Genomic DNA, 15,994 nt, shown 5'->3' on the forward strand with positions numbered 1-15,994 from the left:
TGGGTGCCAGCAAAGTGCGAGTGCGGAACCTGCTTGCCACGACATCTAGCTGTGGGCCCATGTTTTCTTCCGGACCCGCTTGGCTATCGGGCAGATGTGACCATCCTGGTTCGTTTGCTCATCTTCTCATTGCCATCTGTCAGGCCTGTGCTCATTGGGGCCCACCTGGACCGCTTTGTTTTGGCGTCTTGCTCATTGCTTGGCTGGCACCCCTCCACACTCAAATTTACAACAGTCACTGCTTGGCGTGCACTACCTATTGTTCAGTCCGTGTTTTGCAGTGCCTCACTCAGCTCCACCGCTGCTCCATTGTGTCGCTCACGGTTTGCCCACCTGCCTAGATGCCTTCACCAGTACACCACCTGTTGATATTTCTGGGATCCCAGTGCAGCATCATAGTGGGTTTGGGGCGTAAGGACCCCAAGCAAAGCACGTTATCCTTCAAGCCATCAGGCCCTGGTATGGCAGCGCAGCAGGCAAATATGGCGGAGGGTGGAGAGTTGCATTCAGTGGAGGTTGCTGGGCCTGACTGGGTTGTTAGAGCTTCGAGCTAGCTTCAAAGCCTTGGACACTAGGTTTGACGCCCTGGATAGACGATTAGACTCCATAGGGGCCCGATTAGATCAGCATGAGGGCCGGCTTACGGTCGCAGAGAGTAGAATATCTGACTTGGAAGACTGTGCGGCCCAAACTGCTAAGAAATACGAGAGGATGGAGAAGCTCCTTAAATCAGTTGCCATTAAGAACAAAGACTTGGGGGCTCGGGTACGAAGGAACAATGTCCGCGTTATGGGTGTGCCCAAATCAACAAACACGGGCGGCTGGACCACTTTGTTGAGAAGCTCCTGACGGATATCCTTGGCAGTGAGCCATTCACCAACACATTTGTCGTTGGAAGTGCACTTCGTATCCTGGGACCATGTCCGAATCCTGAGAGCCCCCTGCAGCAGATTTATAGCCTCCCTTTTGAACTTTAGGAATAGGGATACCGCCCTACGTTTGGCCAGTGAGACAGGCAAGCTTGACTGGCTGGGCTCAAGTATATCCTTATACCCCGACTTACTTGCCATGGTCCAGGAGGCGCGCAGGAAATACACTGGGTTAAAGCTGCCCTGCATAAGATGAGTCTAGGATATGGGATGCTGTATCCTGCACAGCTGAAGGTACTGCGTCCTGCGCTGGCCCTCTGGACGTGCATAAACGCGCTTCCCGTTGACAGAATTCTGTGAGCCTGCATTTTTGGGGGAAGCACGCCGTAGCCAGGTGGTATGGGGAGGGTGAAAGGACTGGCAGGACAATGGATAGAATGATGCAACATACCCCGAGGCCCACTTACATAGCTGAACTTAGCAATGAGGATGGTGAGCGGATCACTGGTAATGTGGGGGTGTTACAGGAGGTACTTAATTACATAACGTTATATACCTCTAGGACCGCCAACTTCCCCGATGACTACAAATATTACCTCGATGTGGTCTCCCTTTTCTGGATGGACAAGGCTCACCAGGAGTTCTTGGCAGAACCCTTTACTGAGGATGAGGTGACGGCGGCCATCATTGTGCTGGACGGCTCTAAAGCGCCTGGCTTGGATGGCTTCATGGGCTGTTTTATACAAAATATAGGGATCTCCTTATGCCTCATCTTATGGATATGTATCAGGAAGCTATTGAGAAGGGGGTGCTTCCGCCCACTCAGATGCCGTTATAATGTTCCCCAAACCTGGTAAGGATGGCTTAAAATGTAGTTTCTATCAGGCCCTGTCGCTCCTGAATTTTGAGAAGATCTTAGCTAAAATGTTGGCAACCAGGTTTGCGTTAATAGTTGAGAACTTGATCTCCCCAGCACATTCTGGCTTTATCCCCAACAAATCTACTGCCTTAAACACGTGCATGCTATTCACCATATTGAACAGGTTTTCGCCATCCGGGTGGTGTCGGTCTTGCTCGACGCCAAGACGTTTAACTCCCTCGAGTGGCCCTTCCTCTAAGCCTCTATGAGGAGGTTGGGGTACAGGAACGGTTTTTGGCAGTGGTTCAGCTCCTATATAAATTGCCCCCGGCACACATTTGTTTGAACGGTACATTGACCAAAGTGTTCCCTCTTACTCGGGGTACGTGACAGGGCTGCCCCCTGTCCCCTCTTTGTAATTACGCTTGACCCGCTGGTGCGCCAGTTGTTGGAGAGGGCAGTCATCAGGGCTTGCAATTCAACACTGGACACTTGCTACTTACGCTCTATGCGGATGATATAATTCTTTACTTACGGCACCCTGACGACAACCTTACACCGTTGCTCCGGGAAGTCACTAGGTATGGCACTAACTCAGGACTTCATATAAACTGGGAGAAGTCGGAAGTGCTCCCATTGACTGAGGCGCCCTATGCTAGAACGGGGAATTTCCTGTTGGCTTGGTGTGAAGACTCAGTGAAATACTTAGGAGTCCACAGCTATCGGGACAGGGAGTGCATCCGTCAGATGAACTATGGTCCGGCAATCAAGAGGTTAGAACGCAACATTGGCCGCTGGTTGCAGCTCCCTGTATCAATGGCAGGAAGGATAAAAATAATTAAAATGGTGCTTTTGCCATAATTCTTGCACCTCTTTTTAAATATTCCTATACCACTATACAATAGTTTTTTTTACTAATCTGTGCACGTTGCTAACCAGTTTGGTGAGGGGGGAGGGTAAACAGCCCCGCATTGGATGGGACACCTTAGTGTTACCATATGAGGGGGTGGGGGGCGGTGTACCGTACTTACAGATTCACTATCTAGTTGCACAAGCGAGCTATGAAAGACACTGGTACAACGTGAACGTTAGGATTTCCTATTATAGACCTGAGGCTGACCTGGTGCTTCTAGCTCCGCTTAATAACCTGCTGCCGCGCTGTTTCCTTAGTGGCCGCGCTGTTTCCTTAGTGATCCACATGACATTCAAACAGTATCTACCACCAGCTGGGCATGGCACAAATTGATGCGTGTGAATGGTGCACGTGTATTATATTCCCCAGCGCTGCCACTTGCAGGACACAGCTGGATGCCCAACTGGTGAAGCGCACATGGTCCAAATTTCACCTGCTCACATTTAGTGATTTATTCCCTGCGGGGGCACATTTTTTCATGTACTGAGGATCCCAGTTTCCATGCAGCTACCACAATGGATCACGTTGTGCTTTTGAGAGTGTAGGCACTGCATGTGTGCCTTGATAGCTATCCCCTGGAACCCCCAGACTTTTCCATTCTGACAGGGGTTATACATGGTGGGGATGGGAGCCACTTGGTGGCACGGATGTAGAAGTGGTGGCGCGGCTTCCGTGACATGATACCAGTGCGAGGACTGCGTTGGAGCAGGATCTGGGGTACGCCCTGTCAGACGTACAGTGGGGTTAGTGCGGCGCTCAAATAGGTCGGGTGTCCCCGAATCATCTACACAAATTGTTGCATTTTAGGTTTCTGTGGCGGGCGTATGTGACTCCTAGTAGACTGCATCGTATTAACCCGTCTCGCTCGGATAGGTGTCCAAGATGCTGCTCTCCGACTGCGGACTTTGCACATATGACATGGACTTGTACTAGAATAGAGATCGATATTCAGGTAATATGGTAGAGGTAGAGATTGTGCCGGCTCCCTTATTGGCCCTGTTGGGAGTACGTTCATGACCTTCCCAGATCCCAGTGTATTTGTTGCCATAGCGCTTTTGATTGCTATGCGTGAAGTGGCTCGTAAGTGGGCATGTAGTATGCCCCCCCCCCCAAAACTCAATGCATGGCTTCACAGCATGACATCTTGTAATACCACAAGCAGCATTTATGCGCAGTTGCAACCACTGGCAGTCGCGTAGCTAGGAGGGGGGGCGAGGGGGGCGGTCCGCCCCAGGCGGCACAATTTTAAGGGCAGTGGCATTTACAAGGTGCACTTGCTCTTTACACGGGGGCCGCGCGGCATTGGCATTTATAATTTATTTGGGGACACTTAAATTCTATAATACAATTAATTATAAAGGCCGCCAGTGCCGCGCGGCCCCGTGTGAAGAGCCCACCTTGTAAATGCGCAGTCTGCGCGTCCGGTTTGTGTTATTAAAAAATCGGATCTGATCCCGTCCCAGGGCCGTCTGGTAGCACGCGAAAGCGCTACCAATGACGGCGGCGGCCCTGGGAATTATGATTGGCCAGCCTTCGCGCGAGTCACGCGCCCCACAACCACGGTTGCGCGCTCACCTCTCATGAGCGGATGCCAGCAAGCCTATCACAGGAGGCAGGCCGGACCCGGGCGGCAAATTCAAATTGCCGTGGCCGGGACCCGCTGTAGCTCATGGACTGAATCTGCCGGCAGCCAGCCTTGCTTACACGGTACACCTATGCAATGTCTGTCTTTTAAGGGTGGTGTTTACGTATGTCTCTCTGCAGGATCTTTCATTGGCTGCAGTGTTTGAGCATGTGTGTGTGGAAGGCGTGCATGTGAGTGCCGAATTGAAAATCTGTGTCGGTTCTCCAGCGCGTTATGTCCTCTGCGCTACAAAGATCTTTACGATCTGAAAACAATAGCTGCTCTCTGAAGCCTCCGCTCTTCACTGCAGCAGCACCCACCCCATGATGAATGCGAGAGAAAATAGGAGTGAAAGGGGAAATTAGAGAAAAGATAGTAAGGGGGCATAAAAGAGGAGAAACGGGAGGATACATTAAAGCAGTAATCCCATAAAAACAAAAGAGGAAAAGAAAATTTTAAAAAACAGATCATTAAAAATATAGGATAGGAAGGGAAGGAGAAACCATAAACCAAAGGACAAGAAAGGGGGGCAGAAAGAGGGAAAAGAATGAGCATTTAAAGTAACAAAGAAGCTAATCTGAATGCTTCTGGATAAAACGTGAATGAGATGCTACTTAGAATGTGTCCATCGCAGAGTTATTACTGTAGTCGGAAGTTTACAGATACAGGCAGTTCAGTGGGCTAATAACATGCTGCCGAGATGCACGTTTAGCATGCAGGTTCACAGATTTAAATTACAAAACTATGCAAAGATCACTGTCTATTCCTGAAGGTCCCATATTAGAATCACACTGAGAAAGTTGAATAGGTTAATGCTCCCAAAGAAGCGATTTTATGTGATTTATTGATCAAAGTTTGGAGTCATCGTACTGCATAAGTGGGTAACGTGCACATTGCATGAATCTTTGTATCACAGGTTCCAATTTCAGTGTACTAGCTCCACACTAGAAGAGCACTGATAGTATGATCTCTATACCAGCAGAATTCTGGGGTTAAAACTTAAAAAATAAATACAAAAAATAGTAATGTGTTTGTTCCGGCCATCTGATTGATTTAGGTAGTATGTGAGACAAGCAGATTTCCTAACAAGTATATTTCAGTTACTTTTGCCCTCTGGACAAGTACTTTGTGAAACAAAATGTACAGCCCTGTATACGCCAACAAAGGCAGGCGTTGGAGAAAAATTTGGCAGGTGAACTTCTGGATTACTGGGACAAGATCCCTGACACATACTTATTATCTCGAGTGGGCCTTATGGTACTTCTGTAGGCCATATAAACACAGAATAAATTATTTCCTTTCATAATGTAGCTTGTGCTACTATCTAGCACATCATCTATGAATGTACCTTTGATGAGGGGCACTGTTAGTGGGTGGCAGTGAGGGAATCCAAGGAGGAGGTCATGGGGTGGCTGGGCAATGGGCGCGGAGGGGCACTGGTGGAGGGTGGCAATGAGGGAATCGAAGGAGGAGGTCATGAGGAGGAGGGCCTTTGGAGAGAGGAGGGGCACTGTTGGAAGGTGGTAGTGAGGGAATCCGAGGAGGAGGTCCTGAGGTAGTGAGGCTTTGGAGAGATGAAGGGCTGTGTTGGAGGGTGACAGTGAGGGAATGCGAGGAGGAGGTCATGGGGGGGGGTGGTAGATACAGAGAGATGAGGGGCACTGGTGGAGGGTGGTAGTGAGGAGGTTTGAGGAGAAGGTCATGAGGGGGAGGGGCTACGAAGAGATGAAGTTGCACTGTTGGAGGGTTGTAGTAAAGGTATCTACAGAGAAAGAGGTCAGTGGTAGGGCGCCAATAAATAACTCTCCACATGTTCTGTATACACACAGAAGCAATCCTTGTATCATAGTGACTGTTGGCAAGTAGATATGATGCACATGACGCATTCAGAGTAGTAGTGGAATGAGCATCACCAGAGCCTGCCCTGATGAACTGGCATAAATATCTCTAGATCTCTAGTGCGACTGACAAGTTACACACCAAGTGTAAATACACCAGACGACACTTCAAACAGGACATTTTGTTTTCTGCCCTTGGCTCAGAAGCAGCTTGGTCTACAGTCGGGTATTCAGTCCATCCGGTATTGCTGTTTAAAGCCTACAGCACATCAAGTGACGAAAGACCCCTAAATCCAACACCCCACCTTCAGATCCAGGTGAGTGCCAAAGTAGTCGGTCTCGAGTGACAGTCACGACGCACGCTGATGAGAGCACCGGTCTGTGAACATGTGGCATTGCGGCTGTTTGGAGAGAGCTCAAATAATACACCAGGAGAGAAGAATCACTAAAATCCATGCTGCTCACTCTGTCCCACATAGGACCTGGGCCCAGACTATAACAGGGTGTGAGGGCCCCTAACACAGATCTCAATTGCCTCAGGCCTATACCATAAATTCATAGTGTCAGCTGACTTAAGGACTCCGGCCGCCATAGAGAGCATGTGCATAAGAGCATGATTGCTAGGCAAGCCTTGGGAGAGCCTGTGTGACACACAGTCCGGCAGGTTGACAAATATTTTATAGTATTAAAAAAAAAAATCACACCAGTATAATTAAGCGAGTGGTAGAAAGCGAGAATGATGGGACCCCCCTCAAAAAGGTAAGTTAGGGCCAAGGAACAGAGGGGAGAAAAAATAGCAATAAGAGAAATGTTCCCTCAACGGCCACAGTTATTCAAAATATGTATATATCATATGCCTCATATAAATAGTGACGAATATACAACAACCACATTTTTTTCGTTTTTTTCAAAAAATATACATCATTTATTTTTTTATATTATTCTTTTGAGTATAGGCATTGCTCTCACGAATACATTATATAATTCATTATTAGAAAATACAAGAAAGCACTAAATCACAAAATCCATATATCAAGAAAATTAACACAATTCATACAAAAAAGAGAAAAAACCACTGTTACAATAACAAAACACAAGGGAAATAAATCTGAAACAAGAAAATATATATATATATAAAAAAGAGAAACAATTCATATGTCCCTAAAGGTTCTCACCCAAACAAACAACAGGCACACTCATACATACACATTCACATGTACCACAAATGTAAAAAGAAAACTGGGTACTAGTGAACAGGGAGCCCCCTGTCACTAGAGCGGTCTCAAAAAAATTTGTGAGACCCGCACTCTGGTAGTCGACGCGCGTTTCGGCGGCTCTCGGCCACCTTCCTCAGGACCTTTTTCCGGATGAACAGCAACCCAGTGAGACCCAAGGGGACACTGTAAAATCTTGGTTTATATTCTAGGCAGTGGTAGCAAGCCAATATACCACTGGAAGGAAGACTCTCTTTCTAGTCAGTCCCTCATTGTTGATATGGAGATGTCTCTGAGGATACCGAATTTATGTAAATGTGATGTCGCACATATTTGGGGCTAAGTCCATGTGTTACTGGGATGAACTATAGTTTGTAAATAGGGTTGCTTGTATTCTATAGCAGGAAATTCTTTAATTTGTTAGACGAAAACGTGTCCATCAGTTTCCGACCGAACACCCACAATGGAGGATTCGAGTGTATGCACAGCGTGCAGGGTCAAACGGGAACGCCACGGAGACCGGCGACATCAAACAATCCTCCATTGTGGGTGTTCGGTCGGAAACTGATGGACACGTTTTCGTCTAACAAATTAAAGAATTTCCTGCTATAGAATACAAGCAACCCTATTTACAAACTATAGTTCATCCCAGTAACACATGGACTTAGCCCCAAATATGTGCGACATCACATTTACATAAATTCGGTATACTCATAGAGACATCTCCATATCAACAATGAGGGACTGACTAGAAAGAGAGTCTTCCTTCCAGTGGTATATTGGCTTGCTACCACTGCCTAGAATATAAACCAAGATTTTACAGTGTCCCCTTGGGTCTCACTGGGTTGCTGTTCATCTGGAAAAAGGTCCTGAGGAAGGTGGCCGAGAGCCGCCGAAACGCGCGTCGACTACCAGAGTGCGGGTCTCACAAATTTTTTTGAGACCGCTCTAGTGACAGGGGGCTCCCTGTTCACTAGTACCCAGTTTCCTTTTTACATTTGTGGTACATGTGAATGTGTATGTATGAGTGTGCCTGTTGTTTATTTGGGTGAGAACCTTTAGGGACATATGAATTGTTTCTCTTTTTTATATATATATATTTTCTTGTTTTAGATTTATTTCCCTTGTGTAATGTTATTGTAACAGTGGTTTTTTCTCTTTTTTGTATGAATTGTGTTAATTTTCTTGATATATGGATTTTGTGATTTAGTGCTTTCTTGTATTTTCTAATAATGAATTATATAATGTATTCGTGAGAGCAATGCCTATACTCAAAAGAATAAAAAAATAAATGTATATTTTTTGAAAAAAACGAAAAAAATGTGGTTGTTGTATATTCGTCACTATTTATATGAGGCATATGATATATACATATTTTGAATAACTGTGGCCGTTGAGGGAACATTTCTCTTATTGCTAATTAAGCGAGTGGCCCCGGGGTGCTGTGCGCAGCCCTCTACAACTGCGAGTTCAGATAGTTAACACTTCCTTGCACTAGTTAATAGACCAATGTAAAACTAGCATTCAAATGATACATGTGAGAAATATTTGGGCCCGAAATTTGACAGTGAGATGAGATTCAAAATTTGAGTCCGAGACTTAAGCTTACACAATCACAGGGCTGCGGATGCCAGGGGCGGCAACCTGAGGGATAGCCCCGGGCGCCAGAAGCTCTAGCTACGCCCCTGACCACTGGCCTCTAGACCTGTGGTTATCTGGTAACCTTTCCAAACATACCTGTTAAATGTACAGGACGGTAACAGTCTCGACACAGGAATTACCTGCACCCACTAGATCTGTGGACACCTAGGGATCAATCTGTATTAACAGAGCCAACCGTGGTTTGGTCATTGCGTTGTATACTTGTTTATCTAGAATGTACTGACAGGGGGTGGAGATACCCATGTTATTATATGTGGGCCGCTATGACCACATTGTCACCATGTTGATATGCTGCATTGTAAGTGTTACTCCATGTGCCATTACCCTGCATGCTATGCTGCTCATTTCTATATTGTATTTGTTTCTTTCTCCCTCCTTTTTGTTGTATTTACTTTGGAAACTGAAATAAAAAAAATAAAAAACATCACTGCCGTATGTACAAGTAGAAGACCACTGCAACCCCAAAATTCACAGACAAAAATTACATTAAGAAACATGGTTAGATTAAGAATAAACACATCTGGGGATTAAGGAAAATATTGCTATTGTCACCCCATAAAACCCAGCACGGCCACGGTCCAAGTATAACTGGAAAAATCAACTATCTGGGGAACCTAACAGTGCAGGGAGTGAACATTTTTCCAGAGTCAAACAATGTGGAGACAGATCAGGTTCTCAGACGGTTGAACCACGGCTCTACAAACAAGTTAACATTAATCAAAGACTCCACTCCAATATATATATAGTATTGGGTTGGGGGGTGGGGTACTTGGGGAGCAAATACACATGAGGTTGAAGACAGCAGAGATGTGATCCAGCACCTCCAAAACAAAGCAGGCAAACTTACATAGAAATCAGAACAATGGCGCTCAACTCCAGGCAGTATCAAGCTTACCGTGTCAATTCCATCATGGCTATTTGTGAGGAGTATAGGATCAGGAATGGGGAGATTCATTTCAGAGTGGATCAACGTCAAATCTTGAATGTTCAAGTCTGGTTCCTAAAAGGGGGAATTAGAATTATCTTAATGAAAAGAAATAAAATACTAGCAAATGGCAAACATGTAGAAATGTTAAAAGGGGTTTTCAGATTAATAGAGTGCACTCAGCCTTTCAATGTCAAAAAGTTAATGAGCTTCGGTCATTCAACCAGAACTTGAACCTTTGACTATAATCAACCAAGTTACCCAACTGCTTAACACGAATATAAGGAAGATGCGGAAAAGTTGTTACCCAATCCTCAAATTGGATGTATTTTTCAATATTAGGTGAAGGATTGTGGTTATACATTGAAAATCACAACCAATGCCTCACTTTGTTTGCTGGTGTTTACAGACAAACTAATGAATTTGAAGATCACTGAAAAGGTAGCACTGTTATTTTAGATATCAGCTTTTAAAACAAGATATACGCTATGTAAACTGGTTTACTAATTTTACTTCTGCCCTCATTTAAGTTCAGGGTTTTGTAAATTCAAAGAGAAATGAATGGATATACTGGCCAACCAACCTACATAAATGAATAATTTCAGAATTTTGTCCAGTTCAGATTTGAATAACATTCTAAGGAAGCGGTTTCTATATGCACCACTAGTGGTGAACAATTACACAATACTGACCAACAGTCAAAAATTATGACACAATAGTCCCTAGTCAAAACGTTTTAGAAAGCTTTTAGCGCATCAACCATCTTATTATTTTTTTAAGAGAAGAAAAAAACATTTACACAGTTTGGGCAGGTTGGAGGAAGACACTTTACGGACCTTAAAGGTGAAGCACAAATTAGCACGTATGTCAACAAACGTTCTTCGCATTCTAGAGGGGAGTTAAGGGAAGAAATAAGCAAGAGGATTCCATGTTTCACAGTCCCCCATCCCCAGAACCAAACTGAATGAGTTTGCAAGCACATCACAAGAAAAGCCATGTACCTATTGGTTTGCTGCGGAAAACCTATCATTCTTAGTCTCATCATTGAAGCTGTAACTCCCTGGTTTGAAAAAAATGCATGAAGGCTACGCAAGTAGTCAGATTCAATTATTCAGTTAACTGCAAAAAAACTACATAGAATCAATCACCAGGTGCAGTTGCAAACAGAGAGGCCTTGAAGCATCAGTCCTCTTTCATGCCAGTGAGAACTTAGCAGAGGTTACTACACAGCCCGACACTTGAAGGATCAGCATAAAAGCCCACATAGCTCCAAAATCAAGTCTGAGCAGCCTTAGATTGTGAAGACCCAAGTCATCTTAACCTATTTAGATTCGAGATTAGTTAACATGTACAGTCATATCATTGTATATAGATCACTGCAATAGATTATATGGGAAGACTAAGGTTTCAGTCTTCAATCATAGTATCTTAAGTACTTCATTATGTGTTAACACAGTGATCCTTAGTAAAACAACGCAATGCTCTCCGGAGTTTTGTCTCAACTTACTTGCAGATAATCTGCTAAAGAGTAAAGTGACAGTGCTACGGTTATTCACAATCTCTTTACCTTGACCAAAGTTGTAACCTTCATTTTTGGGAGGTCCTGCATTCTTAAGAATTACCCAGAGGTAAAAGGCAACATCCGTCACACTACAGTCCCTTGCTACCGAATGATTTTAGCCAAGCCTGTCCCTTGGATTGATGGCAACAAGGGACAGGACATAAAGAACTCCATTCACTGTGTTGGAGATAGAGCTTTTTACTACTGAAAATGTGAAGAGGTGAATCCTGGCTGTCATGACTTACATGTGTGCAACTTTGTATAGCCATGAAGTCAGAGGTCACCTTATTCCAAATAAACTTCTCATGCATTAGAGATTAAGGATACCATACGAGTCTTCTGTATGTCCTACCACCCCCCAGCCCCCCAATTTCCCCCAGACAAATCGAAGCACCATTGTGGCACAAGGACATACATTGCATTTTTTCACATGAAGCGTTGACAACTTACTGTGAGGAAGCCATCCAGCTCCAATAACTTCTTAGGAAAAAAGCTTGCAACCAGGTCTTCAGCCTAAAGGAAGTCACAGCAGTTTTGAGAATAAGCAAATGCAGAAAGGTGAATGGACCTAAGCGCAATGCTAGGTCTAGTAATAGATTCTTCCAAGATGTGGACAGTATAAAAACTCAAAATAATTGCAGCTTTGTTATTGCTTAAAGTTTAAAAGCACATTTGCAGCAATTTCTCTAACCACAGTAATATACAGGTTCCCAACAAGAACAGTGCTCAATAAACATAAAACAAATAACCTACCATCACAATTCGCATTTTGCTCAAATAGATTAAGGTTGCAACAAAATGTGCACAATATCATCCTCCAAGCTTATGTGCTGCATTCACCCATTTAACAAGGCATTAACTCCAAAATAAAAAATACAGAACTTTCAGAACCTTACATAGGGAGCCAACTACCAGCCCACAAATTGTCGTGCAATTCAATAAGCCAATCAATAGCATGCTATATAGTGAATTTCTTAGTCTTTAGTCGAGTCACTTACTTCACTTGTGATTCTCTCTCTGAAACAATCGACCTTAAAAAGAAAAGGAAAACAGTTTAAGAGAAATGTGTCAAACAGTAACATAAGATTTTCAGTCACAAGTGGTCCGTACCATTTTGTATACTGGAATTTACCCTTCGGACAGCTATAAAAGGCCTCATACGAGGTCCTCAAATTGCTGTTCATGTTGAACAGACAACCACATGTGGGTCACACTATGCCACAGTCCAAAAACTAAATTGGCTATAATACAGCTTAATCCCTACGTGATTACAGCATACTTTGGTAGATGAACTCACGTGTGTGTGGGGCAGGGCTCGAAAAATCATTAAAATGTTAGACCTGTAGGTTTAGAAACTTAAATAATCTACTTGACCCAACTATAATGTACTTGACCTATGAACTGGTCTAATCGCGATGGTCACACAGTTCACTTCACAAAATCCTCTAACTTCAGCCACAGAAAGAAAAGTAAATGTGGAAGACAAATTGACCGGTTTCTAAAAGCGAGCAAATGAGACAAGTTAAGATTTAAAGGCATTTTTATTGCTCATTCACTTTGTGAGCAATCAGAACACCTGTTGTCAGCTCGCCAGAAAGGTGGGGTAGGCCCTAAAAATAGCTCATCCTGATTAAATTTGGCTCGCCATAGGAAGTGGACTTTTCGATCCCTGTGGGGTGGGCGTGGAATGGTACAGAGGGGAGTAGGGTTTGTAACGGCAGGGAAAAAGGACCATGATCCTTTGACTAAACATTTTTGCAATGATGGAAGTTCAGGGGTGTGGAATTTAATAAAATATCTACATGTCCATGGGGCAGGTTGCTTTATAAATCTACTTGTCCCTTTTGTTACATGTAATGCGACGAATTATGGTAGCAATCCCATTATATAAGAGCTCTGATATAGCTTCTCTGATTATGCCAGGGCTCATACCATAGTAGGGTTTGAATACGAGACATTCCCTTACGTTGCCACGGTTCCGTAGATCTGCATACTGGGGCTGAAGGTAGTGGTAAGCAAATGTTCCAGGGTCTGTGCAAACCTACTAACTTGCATGTTTTAAATGTTTTCACTCTTCTCTAATCTTTTCCCATACTGAGAAAGATTGGAACTTTACTCCTCAATGGCAGATGTGAAACTTCTTCCAGGGTTCGGAAAAAAGTGGTTGGAAGGAAAGTGAACTTGTAAACACTCACATTTTTGCGTGAGCAAATCTAGTCATGCTTATTCGCTCATGCTAATAATGCAGTTGACAAACATTTTATAGTACTATTTCTTAGCCTACGAATGTGAAAGCTCTGCATGGGCGCTAGTAAACAAAAAAATTAATTTAAAAAATAAGTAAGCGCGGGCTCTATATTTAAAGCGGACCGCGCTGCCAAAATAAATAAAGAAACACGGCCGCTATATTTAAAGTGGACTGCCATTAGTAAATAAAATAAAAGCAGGCGGCGTGCTGCGACGTAGTGGGTGGAATAGGGGCAAATGATTAAACAAAATAGTGCTCACAGCCAACTTAAAGCAGACTGTAACAAGACAAGTAAAAGGTTAAGTCTTTATCGGAGGTAACAAATGCAGACAAGGCAGTACCCAGGAGGGACTACCAAGCCTAATAACGAATTGGAGGCCAGCGTTTACGAAGGACAATGACACAAGCCAATTAAAAATATGGGCGGAGTGGGCTGGGCTGCAAAGCCATACTCCAATACAGCATAGCTCGCAGAGCAGCGCATGCGCGCTGGCCAGGCTCTACCTAAAAATGAGAGTGTATGCTCTCACTAACTGCTGCTTTAGCATTTCCCTTTCTGTTTGCCTGAATCAATAGTAATTTACATTTTAATAATTTAATCGAATCATTTCAGAGTTATTCTATTGACTGGATTTATGTTTAGGAATAGGGTTGTCAACGAGGTGTTGATGTGTTTTCAACGCAGGGTATAAGCTCTTGTTTTTTTCACAAATAGTGACTTGGGAGTAGTGCGCATTTTATTCTACCCTACGACTTTGTCTCTGTTTAACAAAAATAAATTCGGAGTGTGCTCTGACAAGTCAGGGGTTTAAAAACACGTGTATGTGGGTAAAACAGGTCACAGACTAGCCAGCACCATTGATTCAGTTCAAAAGTGAAACTGAAAGCTTTATGGGAAGTTGTGATGTAAGATGGTGGTTTCAGCAATATTTTGAAGGCCAAAATGTAAATATATGCAGCGATTTTCTTTCACAAGCACTTTAATGAAGTCTATGAGATGGTATGTATTATGTTGGAGATTCACATGTAAAGTCATTTTTTTAAAACATTTAGGGGCATATTAGCAAGAACCTCGTTAAAATTATCGCCGTTTTAACGGCAGGAAACTGCCACTAAAACGACGATAATGGGCTTGCTAATATGTGTTATAGAATTCCAACGGAAGCCCAGGTTAGATGTGCAGGACATCCAACCTGGGCTTCTATTGGAATTCTATAACACATATTAGCAAACCCATTGTCGCCGTTTTAGCGGCAGCTTCCTGCCGCTAAAACAGCGATAATTTTAACGAGGTTCTTGCTAATATGCCGCTTATTTATTTAAGTTTACAAGCAGCACAATGAGATAACTACTCATACACGAAAGTGACAGATAGGGCCACTGGAATTATGCGGTAGGAGAGGGACAAATTATACGGCAGGGTTGAGTAAATTATGCGGCAGGAATGCCAAATTATGAGGCATAATGTAGCACATTTTGTATTCTTATTATTTCATAATTTCGTTATTTTTAAACCTGGTGACACTGTCTGGGCATTGGTTGCACTTTATTAGTACCAGTTTAACACCCAAATGTAGCAACCAGCGACAGAAAGGGCCATTCACTGTGCTGCAACACATTTCGCTGCATTTTTTGTAACTTTTGAACCCTTAGAGCTAGAAGCTATTTTTTTTGTTAAAATCTGCAGATTATGCCGCAGGTAATGGATTATGTGGCAAATGCGGCAAATCTATAACTATGCAAAAATCGCTGCTGCCGCACAATTGCATAAATCCAGTAGCCCTGCCCATAGAGCCATACATCAGTCTAACATGGCTATTTAAATTGAGCTTTTTTCGTTATAGCTGGGAGCATTGAAAAAATGAGCTGGGAATTGTTTACATGTTTATGCGGTATAACTCATGATTCCAACAATGAGGAGGACGGCCAGTTTTACAGACCTCGAACTAGAGATTATAGTTAACGATAATAAGAAATGAACCGCAGCTTCAATCAATAGCTCAACCATCACACATTACCCCTAACAACGAAGCGTGGGCACAGATGTTTGCGCGTAAATAAATGCAGCCGCCTTAATGAAAAAGAAAGAGCACAAAAACAGTACAACATTGAAAGAAGAAAGGATTGCAGATGTAAAAGAACACAGTAGAGGAACTGGCGATGCCTGACAAATGCTTCTGGATGGGACGGACGTTCAAGAAAAATAACTAAAATAACAAGACAAGAAACAAGGCGGCTCCAGCTTGACGCGTTGCTAATTGTTCGATGTTTGCATGTTGGG

General features: G+C 43.6%; 1 protein-coding gene across 1 annotated transcript in view; it reads right to left on the bottom strand.

Annotated features, from left to right (window-relative positions):
• The window catches only part of PSME3 (proteasome activator subunit 3), a 294,102-nt gene that overhangs the window by 212,924 nt on the left and 65,184 nt on the right, over positions 1 to 15,994 (bottom strand). The window contains exons 2-4 of the mRNA XM_078645347.1: positions 12,464 to 12,496; positions 11,916 to 11,978; positions 9,875 to 9,979 (exon numbers count right to left, since the gene is read on the bottom strand). Of these exons, the coding sequence (XP_078501473.1) occupies positions 9,875 to 9,979; positions 11,916 to 11,978; positions 12,464 to 12,496 (201 nt within the window). The remainder of the gene's footprint in view (positions 1 to 9,874; positions 9,980 to 11,915; positions 11,979 to 12,463; positions 12,497 to 15,994) is intronic.

Source organism: Lissotriton helveticus, chromosome 5_1 (genome assembly GCF_964261635.1).
Source record: "Lissotriton helveticus chromosome 5_1, aLisHel1.1, whole genome shotgun sequence".
Lineage (NCBI taxonomy): Eukaryota > Metazoa > Chordata > Amphibia > Caudata > Salamandridae > Lissotriton > Lissotriton helveticus.